Genomic DNA, 25,660 nt, shown 5'->3' with positions numbered 1-25,660 from the left:
TCCAATGCTAGATCAAGCCTTTCCAGGATCAGGACCCTCTCCTTACTTCTTCATGGGAGTCATTTGTTATGATAATTGTGCCTTGGGTATTCAGAGCTTCTGGGCTAATTAATATCCACTTATCAGAGATTTCATTCCATGTGTATTCTTTTGTGATTGGGTTACCTCACTTAGGGTGATATTTTCCAGATCCAACCATTTGCCTAAAAGTTTCATGAATTCATTGTTTTTAATTGCTGAGTAGTATCCCATTGTGTAAATATACCACATTTTCTGTATCCATTCCTCCATTGAGGGACATCTGGGTTCTTTACAGCTTCTGGTTATTATAAATAAGGCTGCTATGAGCATAGTGGAGCATGTGTCTTTATTGCATGCTGGGGATATGCCCAGGCGAGGTATAGCAGGGTCCTCCTGAAGTGTCATGTCCATTTTTCTGAGGAACCGCCAGACTGATTTCCAAAGTTGTTGTACCATCTTACAACCCCACCAGCAGTGGAGGAGTGTTCCTCTTTCTCCACATCCTTGCCAACACCTACTGTCTCCTGAGTTTTTAAACTTAGCCATTCTGACTGGTGTGAGGTGAAATCTCAGGGTTGTTTTGATTTGCATTTCCCTAATGACTAATGATGTTGAGCACTTCTTAAGGTGCTTCTCAGCCATCTGAATTTCTTCAGGGGAAAATTCTTTATTTAGATCTGTACCCCATTTTTAATAGGGTTATTTGGTTCCCTGAGGTCTAACTTCTTGAGTTCTTTGTATAAATTGGATATTAGCACTCTATCAGATGTAGGGTTGGTAAAAATCTTTTTCCAATTTGTTGGTTGCCGTTTTGTCCTTTTTACAGTGTCCTTTGCCTTAAATCATGGTGACCAGTATGTATCACAAAGCAGATGTAATGTATTTTATATCCACAGTTATATAAATCAGTAGTGTGCGGCTTACATAATACTAGAGGAGACAATATAAAAGACATTAGTTGATACTAGGTTCTACTTTTCAATAAAAAGAATAGTTTGTCATAGGTTTGTAAAGAAATGTACTTGCTCTATTAAATATTAATTCTTTTCACTTGTGGCACATTGCTATTGTGACTTCCTAAACTTGTGCAGAATAGACTCAATAAAAGAAAATGTGATAAAGAGCACAGGGATGAGCCCAAGATGACTCAGCCCTGCACAAAAAACAAAGGGAAGACAGATATGCTGAGAGTTGGGGACATACTTTTCTTCAGGACAAACACATCAATACATTATTCAATATGAAATGGTCTATCCTTACAACTTATATATACAAGTAACATTATACAGCCTGAGCAATTTATATTTAGGAATAAAAATGTTTATAAATATACATATATGTACTTAACAATTACTGAAAAAAAAAAAAGCCATCAATTTAAAAGAGAGCATGGAGGCTTGTTGTCCCAGAGAAAGTAGATGCTAGAGTGGTAAGGCAGGAGTGGGTTAATGTGTAGAGGGGCACTCTAATAGAGGAAAAGGGGAGGGGGAGAGGCAAATGGGATGAGTGTTTGTGGAGGGGTGTGTGGAAATTTGAATAGCATTTGAATTGTAAACAAATAAAATGATTAATAAAAATGGATACAAAGAGTATGGAGAAGGTTTATTAAATGCCTTGTAGGGAAAAAGGGGAAGGGGTAGATTATTTAATTATATTGTAATTTCAAAACATAAAAGAAATAATTAGGATGATATTTTTCAGTTCCATTCATTTGCCTAAAAATGTATGATTTCATTGTTTTTAATTGCTGAATAGTACTCCATTGTGCATATATATCACATTTTCTGTATCCATTCCTCCACTGAGGGATATCTGGGTTCACTGGAAAATATCATCCTAAGTGAGGTAATGCAATCACAAAAGAATACACATGGAATGCAATCATTGATAAGTAGATATTAATTAGCCCTGAAGCTCTGAATACTGAAGATACAATTAGCATATCAAATGATTCCCATGAAGAAGGAAGAAGAGGGCCCTAATCCTGGAAAGGCTTGATCCAGCATTGTAGGAGAGTACCAGGACAGAGAAAAGGGAGTGGGAAAGAGAGGAGAATAAATGGAGAGAAGAGGACTTATGGGACATATGGGGGTGGGGACTGGGAAAGGGGAAAGCTTTTAGAATGTAAACAAAGAATATAGAAAATAAATAAAAAAAGAAAAAAGAAAAAAAAGAAATAATTAAAACAGTAATGTAACTGAGAAAATTTCAGGTTAACTACAGTCTGTCCTTTAGACAAATCAAAACTATCAAGGAAGACAAACTCTTTGTTGTATAACCAGGGTATCATTATATATTTGGTAAATCTTCCAAGGTACATGAATTTACTTCTCTGTTACCATGCTTCTAAGGCAGATGGTTGTGTTACCTGATGGTCTTTAAAACTTTCTTCTTTCTCTTCCTCCTCTTCTTCTTCTCTTTTAATATAACCTCCAAATCCTTAGAAAACAGTGATGTAAATTAATTGTAAAGATAATGTCACACATCTCATTGTTTACATGATGATTACCCTCACCTGGACATATCAAAGGCTAGAAGATGAGAAGCCCAGAAGTAGGAAATTGTCAAGAGAATTACTAAATGGAGGAGAATCTAGAGAGTGATTATCCACCAAAAAGCTTGAGTATTGTCCATTCAATTAGTTGAAGCACCCTGCCTGGGTTTTGAGGTGAATCATTGGTGCTCACTGGATGTTTAACTTTACACTTACCAAAGGCTGAGAATCAAAGAAAGCTATGCTTACATGTTTATGTAATTTATTCTATTCTTTAAAATGCTATAAAGGATCAGTATAGAAGTAACATAATGAGAAAATTTACTAATAATAGATTGATAATAGATAATATATTATTCATATCAAGAAACTATAGCACGTAAGCGTACAGATATTCTCAATAATTTGTTTTTGCAAGATACATAAGCTTTTGCTGCAAATTGAGATCCATATATTCTAGGGCTAAGTTTGAAGTAAATGTGATTTTTAGAGCTTATATTTGAATATAAGTTGCCCTATTCTTGGCAAATCTATTCCAAAAGGTATTTGCAACAGTAATATTAATCAGTTTAGTTGACTAAATAAATTCAGTGATGTATACTTATAAACAAATAACTGGGAAACTGGTTTAATGGTTCAATCTTGTAACCTGTATATATCTTATATAATGTTCTATAATGCTTCCTCACTGAGGTTTTCACAACATGTACAATATAAATTTAAGCTTAAATTTTGACTTACTGATGTCATGAATATTATTTTACAAACACTCAATGAAATCATCAGACATGCTTTAAATTGCATCATCCTGACCATTTGCATTCAACTTCAATGTAGTTCCCCACAAGTTTCTGAGGTTCAAACTCAATTTTGTTATATAATATCATTATTGCTACTAATTCAGACCATTTATTTAAGAAAGCACATGGATTTTTATGATTTCATATTACATTATTTCTTTATTACTTCCATGTAAGATCAGTTTCTTGAAAGAGGATGTATGTAACAGTTACACCTAATGCTTTTTTTCTTGGAGAGTTACTCTTGACTCATGAACTTTATCATGGGCAACAATGTCACACATATTTGGATTTCCTTTTATATTTATGCAATTTTCAAGCAAGTTTCAGTGTAAATGTCTAATTCTACACAATAAGTTTTCATACCTCATACTTCCAGATGATAATCTTTCTTTCTTTGCAGGTTATTTCTGAAGATATACTGAATAAAATGGATGGAGACAATCAAACAGTTGTGTCTAAATTTATGCTCCAGGGACTTGCCAACTCAAAGAATATTCAGGTCTTTCTTACTCTTTGTGATATTGTTGACACTTTATATTTTCATCATGTGTGGAAACATTGTTATCCTGACCTTAATCACCACTGACCCCCATCTGCATTCCCCCATGTACTTCTTGTTGGCCAACCTGTCCTTTGTTGATATGTGGCTCTCCTCAAACACCACTCCTAAGATGATCACAGATTTTCTCAGGGAAAACAAGACTATTTCCTTTCAGAATGCATGTTTCAGGTCTTTTTTGCCCATTGCATTGCTGCAGGAGAGATGATGCTTTTGGTGGCAATGGCTTATGATCGCTATGTGGCCATCTGCAAACCACTCCACTACTTTACCATCATGAACCTGGAGAGATGCACTGGGTTGGTGTTGGCTTCCTGGACAATTGGCTTTATACATGATATAAGTCACTTGGTAGTGATTGCACAGCTACCTTTTTGTGGTCCCAAGGAAATAGACAGTTTCTTTTGTGACATGCCACTGGTAATCAAGCTAGCCTGCATGGATTCTCATGCTTTAAATACTTTAATGAATGCTGAATGTGGAGTTGTGGCTGTAACCTGCTTAACACTATTGCTTATTTCCTACACAAAAGTCCTCATCACTGTTTGCCAGAGCTCAAAAGCTGGAACTTCAAAGGCCCTGTCCACGTGCACTGCACACATCACAGTAGTGGTGATCTTCTTCTTGCCCTGCATCTTCATCTATGTGTGGCCCCTCAGTATCACCTGGTTGGACAAATTTTTTGCAGTGTTTTACTCTGTTTTTACACCTCTCCTAAACCCAGCCATTTATACACTAAGAAATAACGAGATGAAAAATGCTATGAAAAGATTCATAGGCAAATATCTGGGTCCCAAAGAAATTTCCTAATATCGAAAAATGTCAACTTATTTCGTAAGGTCAGGGATAGTGATTCTGCCAGAAATTCTTTTATTTTTGAGAATAGTTTTCCCTCTCATAGCTCTCATAGTTTTTTTTTTTTTTTTGTTCTTCCAGATGAATTTGCAAATTGCTCTTTATAACTCTATGAACAATTGAGTTGGAATTTTGATGGCGTAGTGCATTGAATCTGTCGACTGCTTTCAGTAAGATGGCCATTTTTACTATATTAATCCTGCCAATCCATGAGAACAGGAGATGTTTTGATCTTCTGAGATCTTTGATTTCTTTCCTCAGAGACTTGAAGTTTTTGCCATATACATCTTTTGCCTGCTAAGTTACAGTCACAAAGTATTTTATATTATTTGTGACTATTATGAAGGGCATTGTTTCCCTAATTTCTTTCTCAGCCTCATTATGCTTTGAGGGGAGGAAGGCCACTGATTTCTTTGAGTTAATCTTATATCCAGCCACTTTGCTTAAGTTTGTGTTTATCAGACTTAGCAGTTCTCTGGTGGAATTTTTGAGGCCACCTAAGTATACAATCATATCACCTGCAAATAGTGATATTTTGATTTCTTCTTTTCCAATTTGCATTCCTTTGACCTTTTGTTGTCTAATTGCTCTGGCTAGGACTTTGAATACTATAATGAATAGGTTTGAAGAGAGTGGGCAGCCTTGTCTAGTCCCTGATTTTAGTGGGATTGCTTCAAGTTTCTCTCCATTTAATTTGCTGTTGGCTACTGGTTTGCTGTAATTACTTTTACTATGTTTAGGCATAAGCCTTGAATTCCTGTTTTTTCCAAGACTTTTACCATGAAAAGGTGTTGGATTTTTTTCAAATGCTTTCTCGGCATCTAATAAAATGATTATGTGTTTTTTTTTCTTTGAGTTTGTTTATATATTAGATTATATTCATGGATTTCCATATACTGTACCATCCCTGTAACCCTGTGAAGAAACCTACTTGATCATGATGGATGATTGTTTTGATGTGTTCTTGGATTTGGCTGGCAAGAATTTTATTGAGTATTTTTGAATCGATAGTAATAAGGGAAATTGATCTAAAGTTCTCTTTCTTTGTTGTGTCTTTGTGAAGTTTAAGTATCAGAGTAGGTGTGACTTCATAAAATGAATTGGATAGTGTTCCATCTGTTTCTATTTTGTGGAATAGTTTGAAGAATATTGGTATTAGGTCTTCTTTGAAGGTCTGATAGAACTTCACATTGAACCCATCTAGTCCTGAGCATTTTTTGGTTGGGAGACTATTAATGGCTGCTTCTATTTCTTTAGGGGTTATGGGATTGTTTAGATAATTTATCTGATCCTGATTTAACTTTAGTATCTGGTATCTGTCTAGGAAATTGTCCACGTCATCCAGATTTTTCCAGTTGTGTTGAGTATAGACATTTTAGTAGGATCTAAAGTTTTTTTTTTTTTTGATTCCCTCAGTTTTTGTTGTTATGTTTCTTTTTCCATTTCTGATTTTGTTGATTTGCCTCTCTGCTCTCTGGTTAGCCTAGCCAAGGATTTAGCTATCTTGTTGATTTTCTCAAAGAACCAGCCCCTGGTTTGATTGATTATTTGTATAGTTCTTTTTGTTTCTACTTGGTTGATTTCAGTTCTGTGTTTGATTATTTCCTGCTGTATATTCCTCTTGTTCTAGAGCTTTCAGATGTGTTGTCAAACTGCTAGTATATGGTCTCTCCAGTTTCTTTTTGGAGGCATTCAGTGCTGTGAGTTTTCCTCTTTGCACTGCTTTTATTGTGTTCCCATAAGTTTAGATCAGAGAAATGAAAATCAAAACCACTCTAAAATTCCACTTCATACCAGTCAGAATGGCTAAGATCAGAATCTCAGGTGACAGCAAGTACTGGCAAGTATGTGGAGAAAGATGAGCACTACTCCATTTGTCATGGGATTGCAAACTGTTACAACTATGCTAGAAATCATTTTGGTGGCTCTTTATAAAATTAGATATAGAACTATCTGGAGACCCAGCTTAACCACTCCTGGGCATATAACCAAAAAATGCTCCAACATGTAATAAAGACACTCTACTCTGCCATACTATATTCATAGCAGCCTTATTTATAATAGCCAGAAGCTGGGAAAACCCCAGATGTCCCTCAACAGAGGAATGGATACAGAAAATGTGGTATATTTACACAGTGGAGTACTACTCATCTATTAAAAACAATGAATTCATGAAATTCTTAGGCAAATGGATGGAACTAGAAAATATCATCCTGAGTCAGGTAACCCAGTCACAAAATAACACACATGGTATGTACTCATTGATAAGTGGATATTATCCCAGAAGCCCAGAATACCCAAAATACAATTCACAGACCACATGAAGCTCAAGAATAAGGAGCAGCTAAGTGTGGATTCTTCGGTCCTTCTCACATGGAGGAGCAAGATACCCATGGGAGATACAGAGACAAAGCATGGAGCAGAGACTGAAGGAAAGGCCCTACCTGGGGATCCATTCCATATAGAATCACCAAACCCAGATACTATTGTGGAGACAATAAGTGCTTGTTGACAGAGCCTGATATAGTTGTCTCTTGAGAAGCTCTGCCAGTGCTGGACAAATACAGAGGTGGATGTTCTCAGCCAACCATTGAAATGAGCTCAGGATCCCCAATGGAGGAGCTAGAGAAAGGACCCAATGAGCTGAAGGGATTTTCAGCCCCATAGGAGGAACAACTATATGAACCAAAAAGTACCCCCAGAGCTCCCAGGGACTAAACCCCCAACCAAAGAGTAAACATGGAGGGACCCATGGCTCCAGCAGCATATGTAGCAGAAGATGGCCTTGTTGGACATTAGTAAGATGAGAGGCCCTTGGTCCTGTGAATGTTCGATACCCTAGTGTAAGGGAATGCCAAGACAAGGAAGCAGGAGTGGTTGGATTGGTGAACAGGCAGAGTGGGGATAGGATAGTGGGGTTTTGGGCAGGTAAACAACAAAAGGAGATAGCATTTGAGATGTAAATAAAAATATCTAACAAAAATTATAAATATGAAGGATTTTCCCCCACAAGAATGCTATCAAACTATTGTTCAATGATTTTTATAAAGTTGTACTTATCATTTTTGACCAAACTCACTTGTTTAAACTTATAAATAAAACATTAAAAATTTTACCTGAGTATTATTCTGCAGTTGCCGAATATACCCCCAAATTGTTAACTTTCCTTTGCCAAATGGCCAGCATTATCGTTTTTGTCTTATTTCAACTATCAACGAAATAAATAAGTAATAGTGTGCACCAAAAATAATTTAAAAAGGCAAAACAAAGAGATAACCTTCACAAGGACTAGCAGTGAAGTGTACTTAGTATTTTTTTAATATTTTTATTTTCTATATTCTTTGTTTACATTCCAAATGATTTCCCCTTTCCTGGATCCCCCCTCCCAATATGTCCCATAAAACTTCTTCTCTCCATCCATTCTCCAATCACCTCCCTCCTTTTTTTCTCTGTCCTTATATTCCCCTCCAATGCTAGATCAATCCTTTCCAGGATCAGGACCTTCTCCATACTTCTTCATGGGAACTATTTGTTATGCAATTTGTGCCTTGGATATTCAGGGCTTCTGGGCTAATTAATATCCACTTATCAGAGATTGCATTCCATGTGTATTCTTTTGTGACTGGGTTATCTCACTTAGGATGATATTTTCCAGATCAAACCATTTGCCTAAAAATTTTGAGAATTCATTGTTTCTAATTGCTGAGTAGTATTCCATTGTGTAAATATACCACTTTTTCTGTATCCATTCCTCCTTTGAGGGGCATCTTGATTCTTTCCACCTTCTGGCTATTATAAATAAGGCTGCTATGAATATAATGGAGCATGTGTCTTTACTGCAAGCCGGGGAATCCTTTGGGTATATGCCCAGGAGAGGTATAGCAGGGTCCTCTGGAAGTGTCATGTCCAGTTTTCTGAGGAACCGCCAGAATGATTTCCAAAGTGGTTGTATCACCTTACAGCCCCACCAGCAGTGGAGGAGTGTTTCTCTTTCTCCAGATCCTTGCCAACACCTGCTGTCTCCTGAGTTTTTGACCTTAGCCATTCTGACAGGTTTAAGATGAAATCGTAGGGTTGTTTTGATTTGCATTTCCCTAATGACTAATGATGTTGAGCACTTCTTAAGGTGCCTCTCGACATCTGAAATTCTTCAGGTGAAAATTCTCTGTTTAGATCTGTACCCCATTTTTTAATAGGGTTATTTGGTTCCCTGGGGTCTAACTTCTTGAGTTCTTTGTATATATTGGATATTAGCCCTCTATCAGATGTAGGGTTGGTGAATATCCTTTCCCAATTTGATGGTTGCCATTTTGTCCTTTTAACAGTGTCCTTTGCCTTACAGAAACTTTGTAATTTTATGAGGTGCCATTTGTCAATTCTTGATCTTAGAGCATAAGCTATTGATGATCTGTTCAGGAACTTTTCCCCCGTGCCCATGTCCTCTAGGGTCTTCCCCAGTTTCTTTTCTATTAGTTTCAGTGTGTCTGGTTTTACATGGAGGTCCTTGATCCACTTGGAGTGAAGTTTAGTACATGGAGATAAGAATGGATCAATTTGCATTCTTCTGCATGCTGACCTCCAATTGAACCAGCACCATTTGTTGAAAAGGCTATCTTTCTTCCACTGGATGTTTTCGGCTCCTTTGTCAAAGACCAAGTGACCATAGGGGTGTGGGTTCATTTCTGGATCTTCAATTCTATTCCATTGGTCCACTTGTCTGTCACTGTGCCAATACCATGCAGTTTTTAACACTATTGCTCTGTAGTATTGTTTGAAGTCAGGGATACTGATTCCCCCAGAATTTCTTTTGTTGTTGAGAATAGTTTTAGCTATCCTGGGTTTTTTGTTATTTCAGATGAATTTGAGAATTGCTTTTTCCAACTCTGAGAAGAACTGAGTTGGGATTTTCATGGGGATTGCATTGAATCTGTAGATCACTTTTGGCAAGATGGCCATTTTAACTTTATTAATCCTGCCAATCCACGAGCATGGAAGATTTTTCCATTTTCTGAGGTCTTCTTCAATTTCCTTCTTCAGTGACCTGAAGTTCTTGTCATATAGATCTTTCACTTGTTTGGTTAGAGTCACACCAAGATACTTTATATTGTTTGTGGCTATTGTGAAGGGTGTCATTTCCCTAACTTCTTTCTCAGCCTGCTTATCCTTTCAGTATAGGAAGGCAACTGATTTGCTTGAGTTGATTTTATAACCAGCCACATTGCTGAAGTTGTTTATCACCTGTAGGAGTTCTCTGGTGGATGTTTTTGGGTCACTTAAGTAGACTATCACATCATCTGCAAATAGTGATAATTTGACATCTTCCTTTACAATTTTTATCCCCTTGACCTCCTTATGTTGTCTAATTGCTCTAGCTAGAACTTCAAGTACAATATTGAAAAGCTATGGAGAGAGAGGACAGCCTTGTCTAGTCCCTGATTTTAGTGGGATTGCTTCAAGTTTCTCTCCGTTTAGATTGATGTTAGCTACCTGTTTGCTGTATATTGCTTTAACAATGTTTAGGTATGGGCCTTGAATTCCTGTTCTTTCCAAGACTTTTAGCATGAAAGGATGCCGAATTTTGTCAAATGCTTTTTCTGCATCTAATGAGATGATCATATGGTTTTTTCTTTGAGTTTCTTTATGTAGTGGATAGCATTGATGGATATTCTTATATTGAACCATTTCTGCATCCCTGGAATGAAGCCTACTTAATCATGGTGGATGATCGTTTTGATGTGTTCTTGGATTCAGTTGGCAAGAATTTTATTAAGTATTTTTGCATCAATATTCATAAGAGAAATTGGCCTGAAGTTCTCTTTCTTTTTTGGATCTTTGTGTGGTTTTGGTATCAGCGTAATGTGGCTTCATAGAACGAGTTGGGTAGAGTTCCTTCTGTTTCTATTTTGTGGAATAGTTTGAAGAGTATTGGTGTTAGGTCTTCTATGAAGGTCTGATAGAATTCTGCACTGAAGCCATCTGGTCCCGTGCTTTTTTGGTTGGGAGACTTTCTATGACCCTTTTTATTTCTTCAGGTGTTATGGGACTGTTTAGTTGATCTATTTGATCCTGATTTAGTTTTGGTATCGGATATCTGTCTAGGAAACTGTCCATTTCCTCCAGATTCTCCAGTTGTGTTGAGTACAGGCTTTTGTAGTAGGATCTAATGATTTTTTGAATTTCCTCAGTTTCTGTTGTTATATCTCCCTTTTCATGTCTAAGTTTGTTAATCTGGATACTGTCTTTGTGCCCTTTGGTTAGTCTGGCTAAGGGTTTATCTATCTTGTTGATTTTCTCAAAGAACCAGCTCCTGGTTTTGTTGATTCTTTGTATGGTTCTCTTTGTTTCTACTTGATCGATTTCAGCCCTGTGTTTGATGATTTCCTGCCTTCTACTCTTCCTGTGTGAAATAGCTTCTTTTTGTTCCAGGGTTTGCAGGTGTGTCATTAAGCTCTTAGTGTATGCTCTCTCCATTTTTTTTTTTTTTTGGAGGCACTCAGGGTATGAGTTTTCCTCTTAGCACTGCTTTCATTGTGTCCCATAGATTTGGGTATGTTGTGTCTTCATTTTCATTAAGTTCTAAAAAGTCTTTAATTTCTTTCTTTATTTCTTCCTTGACCAAGGTATCATTGAGTAGAATATTGTTCAGTTTCCATGTGTATGTGGGTTTTCTGTTGTTTTTGTTGTTATTGAAGACCACTTTTACACCATAGTGATCTGATAGGAGGCATGGGATTAGTTTGATCTTCTTATATTTGTTGAGGTCTGTCTTGTGACCAAGATTTTGGAGACGGTACCATGAGGTGCTGAGAAAAAGGTATATTCTTTTGCTTTAGGATAGAATGTTCTATACATATATCTGTTAAATCTAATTCATCCAAAGCTTCAATTAGTTTCATTGTGTCCCTGTTCAGTTTCTGTTTTCCTGATCGGTCCATTGAGGAAAGTGCAGTGTTGAAGTCACCCACAATTATTGTGTTAGGTGTAATGTGTGCTTTGAGGTTTCATAAAGTTTTTTTTTTTTTATGAATGAGGGTGCCCTTGCATTTGGAGTGTAGATGTTCAGGATTGAGAGTTCTTCTTGTTGTATTTTTCCTTTGACCAGCAAGAAGTGTCCCTCAGAGTCTCTTTTGATGACTTTGGGTTGAAAGTCAATTTTATCTGATAATAGAATGGCTACTCCAGCTTGTTTCTTGAGACCATTTGCTTGTAAAATTGTCTTCCAGACTTTTACTCTAAGGTAAAAGGTAGTGTTTGTCTTTGACCCTGAGGTATGTTTCTTGTATGCAGCAAAATGTAGGGTCTTGTTTAAGTATCCAGTCGGTTAGTCTATGTCTTTTTATTGGGTCATTGAGTCCATTGATGTTAAGAGATATTACAGAATAGTGATTGTTACTTCCTGTCATTTTTGATGTTATTTTTTTTAACTTTGATTGGTTAACTTCTTTTGGGTTTGATGAGAGAAGGTTACTATCTTGCTTTTTCCAGGGTGAATTTTTCCTTCTTGTACTGCTGTTTTCCTCCTATTATCCTTTGTAGGGCTGGGTTTGTGGATAGATATTGGGTAACCTTGGTTTTCTCATGGAATATCTTAGTTTCTCCATCTATAGTGATTGAGAGTTTTGCTGGGTATAGTGGTTTTGGCTGGCATTTCTGTTCTCTTAGAGTCTGCATGAGATCTGCCCAGGATCTTCTAGCTTTCATATTCTCAGGTGAGAAGTCTGCTGTGATTCTGATAGGTCTTCCTTTATATGTTACTTGGCCTTTTTCTCTTACTGCCTTTAATATTCTTTCTTTGTTTAGTACATTTGGGGTTTTGATTATTATGTGACAGGAGGTATTTCTGTTCTGGTCCAGTCTGTTTGGAGTTCTGTAGGCTTCTTGTATATTCATGGGCATCTCTCTCTTTAGGTTAGGGAAGTTTTCTTCCATAATTTTATTGAAGATATTTGCTGGCCCTTTAAGTTGTAAATCTTCACTCTCATCTATGCCTATAATCCTTAGGCTTGGTCTTCTCATTGTGTCCTGGATTTCCCTGGATATTTTGGGTTACAGGCTTTTAGCATTTTGTATTTTCTTTAACTGCTGTGTCCATGGTTTCTATGGTATCTTCAGCATCTGAGATTCTTTCTTCTATCTCTTGTATTCTGTTGTTGATATTTGCATCTATGTCCCCTCATTTCTTCCCAAGCTTTTCTATCTCCAAAGTTGTCTCCCTTTGAGTTTTCTTAGTTGTTTCTACTTCTGATTTTAGATCCTGGATGGTTTTGCTTAGCTCCTTCACTTGCTTGTTTGGGCTTTCCTGTAAGTCTTTAAGAGATTTTTGTGTTTCCTCTTTCATGACCTCAGCCTGTTGACCAAAGTTCTCCTGTATTTCTTTAAGTGTTTTTTCTATTTCCTCCTTATTGACTTTTGTATTCTCCTGGATTTCTTTCAATGCTTTTTGTGTTTCCCTTGCAAGGGTTTCTAACTTTTGATCCATTTTCTCCTGAATTTCTTTAAGTATGTCCTTCATGTGTTCCTGTACCACCATCATGACCAGTGATTTTAAATCCAAATCTTGTTTTACTGGTGTGATGGGGTATCCAGGACATGCTGGTAGAGGAGAATTGGGTTCAGATGTTGCCATATTGCCTTGATTTCTGTTAGTGACGTTCCTGCGTTTGCCTTTTGCCATCTAGTTCTCACTGGTGTTAGTTGGTCTTGTCAATGCTGGACTCACCAGTGCACACTGCCTCTTCCCAGGTGGCCTCTTGTGTACAGCTGACCTCCTGCACTGCCTGGAGACAGAGTGCTGTGGCCCAGGCTGTTCAGATCCCGAAGCAGATACCTGAAGGCTCCCGCCGGGGCCTGCTGGATTCACCAGAGCACACTGACTCCTCCCACCTGGCCTCTGTGATGCCCCTCTTGCATGTAAATGGTCAAGTAGTCTGCTAAACTATCACCTCTCCTTATTCAGAATATCTCTTCTGCTCAAATGTAACCTTTATCAATATTGATGATATTCACATTTTTTCTGTGGAAACAAAGATTAAAACTTCTTACCCAACATAACGCATAACCCAGTTTCTATTCTATGTTCAATTAATCTTTAAAATAAACAGGCTGATTTAATGCAGTTTTTATTAACTATCCTGCATGTTTCTATAGCTGTTGCTCTTTTCTCACTATCAGTTAAACAATTTAAAGTTAAAAAACCACTATGTAACCTATCTTTCTTGGTATTGTTACCCCTTCCCATTTATGAAGTATATCTTTTAAGTACCATTAGAGATTTCTATAACTTTTTGTCCTGTAGAATTGTGTGGTATACCTGTAATACCCTTTATGTTATACTATGCAAATACCTGTTTCATTATACTAGAGATATGCTGGAACTTTGGCAGTTTTAATTTGTACAGGCTTAGAAGATACCATATAAGATATTGACACAACAGTCACAGAAAATTCAAAGTACAACAGGCTTCCAACCAAAGCAATCAGGAAATTTGGGACACAGAGAAAAGACCAAACTTATGTATAATAGAAGTAGAAGAGAGTGAAGATTTCCAATTCAGAGGACCAGGAAAGAGCTTCAACAAATTCATAGAAGAAAATTTCCCTAACCTAAAGAAAGAGATGGTCATAACTTTCCAAGAAGACTATAGAATGCCAAATACATTAGACCAGAAAAGATATGTATCCTATAACATAATAACCAAAAAACCACTAAATACATAGAACAAAGAAAGAATATTAAAAGCGATAAAGGGAAAAGGCCAAGTAACATTTAAAAGCAGACCTACCTTGGGTATTCCAAGCTTCTGGGATAATATCCATTTATCAGAGAGTGCATACCGTGTGCATTCTTTTGTCATTGGGTTGCCCAGGGAATAAACTACCAACCAAAGTGTACATATGGAGGGAGCCATGGCTCCAGCTGCATATGTAACCAACAATGCCCCTGTTGGGGCATCAAAGGGAGGAGATGCCCTTGGTCCTGAAAGGACTCAATGCCCCAGTATAGGGGAATGCCAGGACAGGGAAGTGGGATTAGGTAGGTTGGAATGGGGGATAGGATTGGTTGTTTTCAGAGGGAAAACTAGGAAAGGAGGTAACAATTGAAATGTAAATAAAAAATCTAATAAATAAATAATGTTTTTAAAAAAGCAGACCTACCAGAACTACATCAGATTTCTCAACAGAGACTCAAAACCCAAAGAACTTGGAAAGAGGGCATGTAGACCCTAAGAGAATGCAAATGCCAGCACAAGCTACTATATCCAGCAAAACTCTAAGTCACAATAGATGGAGAAAACAAAATATTCCACGACAAATCCAAATTTAACAAATATCTTTCCACTCAACCAGCTGTACACAGGATAATAAAAGGAAAACTCCAATACAAAGAGGGAAAATAGAACCAAAGAAAACAACCAAGAAATTAGTCATCTCACAACTTAACCAAAGGAAGAGAGCTCTTGTTTGTAGTTTTAAAACACATTTATTGTTTCTTGGGAGCTCTTCTCAAGTTCCTGGTTATGTTCTGAGTCTTCATTTGTGCCTGTGAAGGATGGCGCAACGAATCTTACCTTTCCTCTTTGATTTTCTTAATTTTTTTTAGTTCTCCAGGCTGTCTACCTCCATCATATCTGATCCAAATAACTCTGGAAGGGTTCCAGGGCCTAATCACCTTTTCTATAAACACAGATATAAAACCTTTCTCCCAAATTAGCATGTTCTTTAGCCAGTAACCAGAAAAAACTTTTAACTTGACCTCTGTCCCAGAGGAGTAATAAAATAACCACAAACCTCAGAATCACAGCCATTTTTATAATTAAAACAATTCAAAACAAATGAAGCAAAGTAAACAAATACTGTATAAGCCTGTTTTTAGGTGTTTTTTTTTTTTCCTAATCTGTCATGCCAGGATATTTAACCCAAAATTCCTGTAGAGCCTATGATTGAAGAATATGAGTTATCCTGCAAGACTTTAAAGCTTCACTAAAACAAATCTGTTTTTAAATACTCTCCCTACTATCCCTAAGATACTTTTGCTTACTCTATAAGCCTATTCTCAGGCCTTTTTTCTAATCTGTCATGCCAGGATATTTAACCCAAAATTATCCTGGAGAATTACTACTCAGCCATTAATAACAATGACTTCATGAAACATGAAAGCAAAAGGATGGAACTAGAAAATATTATCATGAGTGAGGTAACAAAGTCACAAAAGAACACATATCGTATGTACACACTGATAAGTAGATATTAGAAAAAAAATCTCTGAATACCCATGACACAACTCACAGATCATATGAAGGTCAAGAAAAAGGAAGACCAAAATGTAGATGTCTCAGTCCAACTTAGAAGGGGGAACTGAATAATCACAGGCAATAGAGGGTAGGAAGGAGATGGGAGAAAGAAAGGAGGAGGAGAGGGAAAAGGGGCAGGATTAGTTGTGGGAGAATACAAGAGAGATGTACAGTGGTGTTGAACATAAGCCTGTGGCCAGTGTTTTGGCTGGACTCCACCCCTACAGTTACCTGGCAATATCCAGGTAACCCAGCCCACAATAAAAGGGGCTGCAAGGCCCCTCCTAGCTCTCTTGCTTTTCTCTCTTGCCCTTATGCTCTTGTCTCCCTTTTCCCTCTCTCTTCCCATTCTTCTCCCCTCTTTTCACGTGGTCATGGCCAGCTCTCACCCCTCTATCTTTTCTTTCTCTACTTTTCTATCCCTTTTTCTTTTCTTACTTTCCTATAATAAAACTTTAAAGTCATGGGCTATCTGCCTCTTCTTACTAAAACCCACCATGTTGGAGAAATGGAACAGGCCTCAGCATCTCCAGCCTCCAGAAAGAACCGCAGACTCCTCCCAGCTAGGCTTCCTCTACAGGTACAAGGGGCCTGTGCCAGAAGGGTTGCAGCCTTCTGGGCAAGGACCTCCCCTGCTAGCTGGGCAGCCTCCCTATGCAGATACATGGGAGCCTGCTTTCCCTACACAGGTATGCAAGTCCCACTCATTTTCCCTACACAGAGGGTCAGGAAATTGAACAGTGCTGTGTAGCAATGGGGAATGGGGAACTAGGGATAGCCACCATGAAGTCCCTAATACCACGAAAGCAAGAAGCTCCCAAGACACAGTGGGGATGACATTAGCCGAAATACTCAACAAAGGGGAGAGAGAACTTGTAGAGACCATATCCAGAGGGTAGGCACAGCCCTCAGTTGAAGTATGAGGCCACTGCACTTCTCAAAATTTAATCCAGAATTGCTCCTGTCTAAAGGAAATAAAGGGACAAAGTGTGGCACAGAGACTGAAGGAAATGGCACCCAGAGACTTCCCCACCTGGGGATCCATCTCATATAATGACACCAAAACAATACATTGCTACAGATGCCAAGAAGTGCATGCTGACAGGAGCCTGATATAGATGTCTCTTGAGTGACCTGTCCAGAGCTTTACTGATACAGATAGGATGCTTGCAGCCAATGATTGGACTGAGCAAGGGGATGCAATGGAGAAGTCAGGGGGAAGGATTGATGGAGCAGAAGGTGTTTCCAACTCCATAGGAAGAACAATAATATCAACCAACCAGACCACCCAGATCTTCCAGGGACTAAACCACAACTCAAAAAAGACATGTGGAGGGACCCAGGGCTCCAGCTGCATATGTAGCAGAGGATTGCCTTATGCGATATCAAAGGGTGGGGAGACTTGAAGCCCCAGTGTAGGGGAATGCTAGGGCTTTGGGGTAGGATGGGTGGTTTTCAGAGAGGAAACCAGGAAGGGAGATAACATTTGAAATGTAAATAAACAAAGTAACCAATAAATAAATAATCAAAGAAAGAAAGAAAGAAAGAAAGAAAGAAAGAAAGAAAGAAAGAAAGAAAGTCGAAGACTTCATGAATATTGTAGGCAAATGGATGGAACTAGGGAATATCATTCTCAGTGAGGTAACCAAGACTGAATGGACATACATGATACATACTCACTGATAATTAACATTATTCCAAAGGCTCAAAATATCCACGATAACACTCATATACCATATGAAGTTTAACAAGAAGGAAGTCTAAAGTGTGGGAGCTTCACATCCATTTTGTAGGGAGAACAAATTAATCATGGGAAGCTGATGGAGGGAGAGTCCTGGGTCAGAAAGGGTAGGGGAAAGAAAAAAAGGGGAGCACAGGACCAAGTATCAGAAGAGTCAGGAAAGAAGTCCAGAGAGCTAGGAGAATGAGTTAAAATAAGCATCAGTGAGGGATGGAGAACTGGGAAATTCACTATAAAGTCCAAGATACCAAGGGTGTGAGAGGCTCCAGTATCTAATGGGGATGATTTTAGCCAAAATACCCAACATCAGGGAGATAAAATTTGAGGCAACTTCTAGTAGATAGGCATGGCCTCCAGAGGAGGGATGGGTCCACCTGCCCATCTCAAATTTTTTAAACTCAAATCTGCCCCTATCTAAAAGAATTGCTGGGACCAAAATGGAGCAGAGACTGAAGAAAAAAGCCATATAGAAGCTGTCCAACCATGCAATCAATTCCATCTGCAGACAACAAATCCTGACACTATTGCTGACACCAAGATGTGCTTGGAGACAGGAATCTGGTATGACTGTCCTCTGAGAGTCTCTGACAGAACCCAAGACAGATGTAGATATTCACAGCCAACCACTGGATTGAGCCCAGGAACCCCAGTGGAAAAGTTAGTGGAAGGGCTGAAGGAGATGAAGTTGATTGCAACCCCATAGGAAAAACAACAGTATCAGCTAACAGGACCTCTCAGAGTTCCCGGGGACTAAAGCACCATCCAAAGTGTGTAAATGGGCCAGACCAAGGCTCCTGCTACATATGTAGCAGAGGACTGACTTATCTGGCATCACTCAGAGGAGAGGCACTTGGTTCTGTGGAGGCTTGACTCCCCAGAGAAGGGGGATACTATAGGGGTGAGACAGGAAAGAGTGAGTTTATGGGGGAGCACCCTCCTAGAGACAAAGGTGAGGGAAATGGGGTGAGGTGTTTGTGTGTGGGGGAACAGGAAGGGAGATAAAACTTGAAATATAAACAAATAAAATGATTAAAAATTCATAAACAAACAAACAAACAAACAAAAACAGAAGGCTGGATGAAGCAACCATCCCAGGAGCAGACAATAGAGTCAGCGACATCCCTACTTCTACTATTAAGAGTACACCAGAAACCCAAGCAACAACCACAGCATGTATGCTGAAGGCCTACTGCTTACTCATGAAGGCCTAGCAATTGCCAGTTCAAGTCTCTGTGAGTCACCAATAGCTCGCTCTGCTTAGCTGATTCTGAGGGCCTTGCTCTTCTTGAGTAACATATACCTCTTATACTCTTTCCTCCTCCTCTGTTTGGTTTCCTGAACTCTGCCTAACATGAGACCCAAGCCACTAGCCAACGTGAGAGCCTATGCCAGGTGCGGCCTAGATGGAAAAAAAGCAGAATGACTCAGAGATTTCCAGCAGAATTAAATATGATTAACAACAAAGTGAAATGATTCCTTACAATATTCTGTTGTACTAATAGGGCACTTACTAGCCAAATCATCATCAGAAAAATTTTCTTCCACAACTGATTAGATCAGCACAGACACACACAGTCAAACATTAGTCAATTCCTTTTTAAATTCAGCCCTCCACTCAGTACACAGGCAGAATGAAGCCAGTCTTTGAAATAGAATTCTACCATTCCCATAATTCTCTATAAATGATAATCCTTAGATGGATTTCTTAGATGGTTTAAATCTAAAATTAACATAAGCATGTTTGAAATATGCATCTATGTCTTCTTTATAAAACTTAAAGAAAATGGAGGCAAATTGTCTCTGAGAATAAAGAAGTTTGCTGTGCAAGTCTAACAATCTAAGTTCAACTCCTAGAAGATTGGGGAAGGTAGAAGGAGTGAATTGACACAGTTGATCCTATGACTTCCCTCTATATATACTATGGAACAAATTTACATACATACACAACAACTGTAGACTACATGTAGACTATGTAGAAAATAATTTTGAACAACCTTATGGATTTAAATAACTTGATGGCAAATACAAACATGCAAGCATCACATTCAACTTCAGAGCACACTGAAATTTATCGGTTATGTTACCAAGATTTGACCCATATTGGCATGCATTATGGGATTATATTCTCAGTATTTTTGGTTTTGATTTAGTTTTTGTAATATTTGACACTTTTAGCAATTGGTTGTATACGTATAAAATGTTCAGAACCACTTTGATTAAATACATATAATAAGAGATCAGGTAGCAGCAAACTTCTCTTTATTCCTTATTAATGAAGAGAATAGTTTTTAAATGTTGACTAATATTATCAATGCTGTGATGACTACTAGGTGTTTTTACATGTTCCTCTTTCTGTTTTCATAAATAACACTCAATATCACTCTTAGCAGAGAAATCCTCAGGAGGTGTCCAAGTTAATTATTTCCAACTTTTTTTGTTGTTGATGATGTTCAGAATACAGAAAAGGTGTTCTTGGACACCCATGGGACAATTGCAGGAAGGAAGATAAGTCATGCTGAGGAAAAAACTCTTTACACAACATCAATGTCTTCATGAGCACATATCAGTTGGAAAGAAAATCTGACTCATGGGAAATTTGTGATTTTGGTAAGTCATTTTTCTGATAATATTCTGTTAGGAAAATCTTAAAATATTTCTAGTAATTTCTTTTTATCAACACCCAGTATGTGTCGGGCTGTGAATAGTTTGTGGGTTTTTTTTCTTGTCATTTTTAGATTCCAATTCATAGGTTTTCTATACCTGTCTCATTCCATGAGTTTTCATGTCTATATTAGCAGTATCAGCTAGCATTGTACAAACATCCCATCAATTTAAATACAATATTTTAAAATTCAGAGTGAACAAGATATAAAATAACTTTCATCATTTCATCATATAAAGAGTAAAAATGGGAGCAATTCAAGTGAGAAGAGACATAATAAATGGGTACTTTTTATTTTTGGTTTTTCAAGACAGGGTTTCTCTGTGTAGCCTTGACTATCCTGGAACTCACTCTGTAGACCAGGCTGTCCTCAAACTCAGAAATCCTCCTGCCTCTGCCTCCCAAGTTCTGGGATTACAGGCATGTACCACCACTGCCCAGCAAATGGGTACTTTGTAACTAAGATTTTAAGTATCTGAAAACTAGTCTCCACAGAAAAGGAGGAATAACATATCCCAGGAATGAGCCCTCGAATTTGTTGTTAAATGTTGAGTGGTCAGACCTGAATTTGTATACAATAACAAAATTTTACTCAATAGCCTTTGTGGTGTGTGTATGTGTGTGTGTGTGTGTGTGTGTGTGTGTGTGTGTATGTGTGTGTGTGTGTGTGTAAAACTACATACATATACATATATATGTAATAATAAAAACAAAGAAAAGGCTATCAACATGAGGGGTGGGACTGGAAGGCTTTAAAGACTATAGGTCAGAGGGACTTAAGAATGGAAAAGGATGGGGAAAATGATATAACTCTAGTTCAATTAAAAGCATATTTCATAAGTAAAATCATCCTAGCCCTCTAAAAACAAAGCAGACAGACAAAATCCCAACAACAACCAATCTTCTGGCAAAGTAGTTCATTAGAAGTTACTAAAATATCACTTTATAAGTCATTCGTATCTATCACTTGGTTTCTACTAAGTTTAGTTATTATGGCTACATCCATAAATATATGAATATTAATACTCAGACTATTACATTGTTTGGCACTTTGATAAAAGACCAATCAATATGGTAAAAAACCTATAAAAGAAAATTGTTTGTAGACTTTAAAACCAGATAATTCAGTTTGTTTCCCTTCATTAATATTTGTTAATGTAAAACCAACATTGGAATTGCCACTTAGTTAAAGGCAAAAATTACAGTGATACTTTAATAGATTATTGTTTTTCATTAGTCTTACAAATTACTAGTAGCTCCTGGCTAAGAAAAGAGAAGGGCAAAGTAGTTGTGATGTTCCTGATAATCAATATGCATGTTAAATATGTCTTTCAGAGCTGCATATCTCATAGTTACTCAGCAGGTATGTAGGAACTTAAGGAAAGTATAAGGAATAAGTATTTTAAAGAAAATTCACACACACAAACATGTACTTTATAGCAAATATATGTTAACATATATGTGACATATATATAAACATGTAAATATTACATATGACATAATATATACATATAAATATTTTATATATATTGTTCGTGATTCTGTAATTATTTGTTACACAGAGGTCATTTGAACAACAGACTCATTTCCTATAACCTCAACAACTATATTGTTTAAAGATACACCAGAAATTACAGTATAAAGAGGCAGTTCATGTATAATTGTACTCTGGATACTAGAAAGGCTTCATGATTCTTGTGTGTGTATTTTCTTCCACATTTTTACTATACATTAATACATTAACTCTGTAACATCTTTTTAAGCTACTGTAGTACATGACTCCATGTTTTATTAGCATATAAGTTATAACCTGAAAGTAAAACATTCTGCATATCATTAGAAAAACTGATAAATAATGGTCACCAGAATCTATCACAAAACAGATGCAATGTATTTTACATCCACAGATATATAATCCAATAGTGTGCTACATACATAATACCAGAGGAGAGAACATAAAAGAATTGTGTGAGACTTGGTTCTACTTTTCAGTGCAAAGGATAGTTTTCCACAGGTTTGTGAAGAAATATACTTGCTCTCTTAAATAGTAATTCCTTTCATTTGTGGCACAGTTCTATCTTGACTTTCTAAACTTGTACAAAACAAACACAGTAACAGAAAAGGTGATCAAGAGCACAAGGGAAAGTCCAACAAAGAAAGTCTTATACAAAGAACAAAGGCAACAAAGATATGCTGAGAGCTGGAGAACCAGTCTTCAAGACAAGCAATTTAACATATTATTTCATACCAAATGGTCTGTACTTACAACTTGTATAAATACAAGTGACATTATACAGACTGATCAATTTGCATTATGGAATGAATATGTATATGAATATACATGTATGCACTTAGAAATCACTGGAAAGAAAGGCCATGAATATGAAAGAGAAGATGGAAGATGTCTATTGAGTGATTTGTCAAGAAGAATACGAAGGGGAAATCATGTCATTATATTTTAATTTCAAAACATAAAAGAAATAACTAAAACAAAACAAAAAATATAATCCTGGAAAGTTTATGTTTGCTAGAAACAGTCCTATGGAAAAATCAAATTGTCAAGGAACACAAACTCTGTTTTGTATAATCAGGCTATCCTTACATATTTGGTAAATCTTTGAAAAGTACAAACATTCACTTATCTGCTAACATACATATAGCAGATGGTCATGTTATCTGATGTCTTCAGAATGTTCTCAGTTTTGTTTGCTTGGTTGTTGTTGTCATTGTTATTCAAGTTGTTTTTACTCTACCCTCAGAACCCTTAAAAAAACAGGGATGTAAAATAACTGTAAAGATAATGTCAGGGATCTCATTGTTTTCTCATGATTCCTCTATCCTAGAGAAATCAAAGGATCAAAGATGGTAAGATCTACAACTTGAAAATCACCAAGAGAATTACTAAGTGAAGGAGAAAAATAGAGAATGTTTGTCCACCATTCAACTTGAGTACTGACCATTCAATCAGTAGACATACCCTGCCTGTGTTTTGAGGTGAAAATTTGCTCCTTAATGGAGATACAACTTCACACTCATCAAAGGCTGAGAGTCAAAGAATAGCTATGCTTACAGGATTATGTAATTTATTCAATAAAACGACATAGATGATATAAGTAACATAATGACAACATATAGTGATGAAACACTGAGAATAGATGATATATATTATAACTCACATGAAGAAACTATAATATCTAAAAGTCTAGTTATTCTGAAAACTTGAAGTTGTAAGATATTTAAGTAGTTTATGTAACTTAAGATCTATATATTATATGCAAATTTGAACTAAACATGACTGTTAGAAGTTTAGATTTGACTTTTAGAGTCGAGGATTGAATATGGGTTGCCTTGTTCTTTGTAAATCTACTCCAGTAGGTATTTACAATGGTAATTATCAGTTTAGATGAATAAATAAATTTGATTATATAAAATTATTGGTAAATAACTAAACATTATTTAATGTTTCAATTTGATATCTGTGTATATCTTATATATAATGCATCTCACTAAAGTTTTCACATGTACATTAGAGATTTAAACTAAAATTTTAATTTATTCATGTCATGAATTCTATTTTACTAACACTCAATGAAATCATTAAACATGTTTTCAAAAATGGGCTCATACTGTGTGACCATTTGTAATGAACTTCAATGCAATTTCCCACATGTTTCTGAGTTTAAACATCATTTTTATTATAGAATATCATGATTGCTACTAACTAGCTCAGACCATTTATTTAAGAAACCACATACATTTTTAGGTTTTCACATTACTGCCTTTCTGTCCTCATTTTCTCCTATAACAGGTATTTCCTGGTAGACAATGTGTCTAACAGTTACACCTGATGCTTCTTTTCTTGGGAAGTTGCTCTTGACTCATTAACTCTACCTGGGGAAGAAATGCCACTCATATTTGACTATGATTTCTCTTTATTTTATGCATTTCTATCCACAAAGTCTCAACATGAATGTCTAATTCTACAAAGGAAGTAACTTACCCCTTATTTCCAGTTGATTGACAATCTTTCTTTCTTTGCAGTTTATATCTGAGGACACACCGAATATAATGGATGGAGGCAACCAGTCTGTGGTGTCAGAATTTGTACTGTGGGGACTTACCCACTCAAAAAATATTCAGGTCTTACTCTTTGTGATATTTCTGATGCTTTATCTGTTCATCGTGTCTGGAAACATTGTTATCCTGACCTTAATCACCACTGACCCCCATCTGCATTCCCCCATGTACTTCTTGTTGGCCAACCTGTCCTTTGTTGATATGTGGCTCTCCTCAAACATCACTCCTAAGATGATCACAGATTTTCTCAGGGAAAACAAGACAATTTCCTTTGCGGGATGCATGTCTCAGGTCTTTTTTACCCATTGCATTGCTGGAGGAGAGATGGTGCTGTTGGTGGTCATGGCTTATGATCGCTATGTGGCCATCTGCAAACCACTCCACTACTTTACCATCATGAACCTGAAGAGATGCACTGGGTTGGTGTTGACTTGTTGGACAATTGGATTTATACATGGTATAAGTTATTTGGTAGTGTTTGTGCAGCTACCTTTTTGTGGTCCCAAGGAAATAGACAGTTTCTTTTGTGACATGCCTCTTGTAATCAAGCTGGCCTGCATGGATTCCCATGCTTTAAATACTTTAATGCATGCTGAATGTGGAGTTGTGGTTGTAACCTGCTTTAGTCTCTTGCTCATATCCTATACCTACATCCTTGTCACTGTTAGCAAGAGCTCTAAAACTGGAGCATCTAAGGCTCTGTCCACTTGCAGTGCCCACATCACTGTAGTGTTGATCTTTTTTGTACCCTGCATCTTCATCTATGTGTGGCCTCTTAGTATCACTTGGTTTGACAAATTTCTTGCTGTGTTTTACTCTGTTATTACTCCTCTCCTAAATCCAACCATTTATACACTGAGAAATAAAGAGATTAAAAATGCCATGAAAAGATTCATAGGCAAATTTCTGGGTCCCAAAAGAAATTCCTAATATCCAGAATTTTGTAGTAATTTCCTCGTGTTGAGACTTGCTGTATTAAAAAGCTTTAAGACTAACAATGTTTCTATTTAAAATATATTAAACTTTCAATAGATATATAATTTAATATTTTAAAAAGAATATGACATTTACTGATTACCTGTCAGAATATTGTAAGTCCTTCATATTACAATCTAAATATGAATAATGCCATCAAACTGTGTTTCTATGTTTTTAAT

General features: G+C 36.9%; 1 protein-coding gene and 1 pseudogene across 1 annotated transcript; both read left to right on the top strand.

Annotated features, from left to right (window-relative positions):
- The first annotated feature begins 3,745 nt into the window (after positions 1 to 3,745).
- Positions 3,746 to 4,687, top strand: LOC127684502 (olfactory receptor 4K14-like; annotated as a pseudogene).
- Positions 4,688 to 24,494: 19,807 nt separating this feature from the next.
- On the top strand, positions 24,495 to 25,433 carry LOC127684501 (olfactory receptor 4K3-like). Its single transcript, XM_052181416.1, has one exon. The coding sequence runs from the start codon at positions 24,495 to 24,497 to the stop codon at positions 25,431 to 25,433; it is 939 nt and encodes a 312-aa protein (XP_052037376.1).
- The last annotated feature ends 227 nt before the right edge of the window (positions 25,434 to 25,660 follow it).

This window comes from Apodemus sylvaticus, chromosome 5, assembly GCF_947179515.1.
Source record: "Apodemus sylvaticus chromosome 5, mApoSyl1.1, whole genome shotgun sequence".
Taxonomy (NCBI): domain Eukaryota; kingdom Metazoa; phylum Chordata; class Mammalia; order Rodentia; family Muridae; genus Apodemus; species Apodemus sylvaticus.
This window is presented reverse-complemented; position numbering and strand designations above follow the sequence as displayed.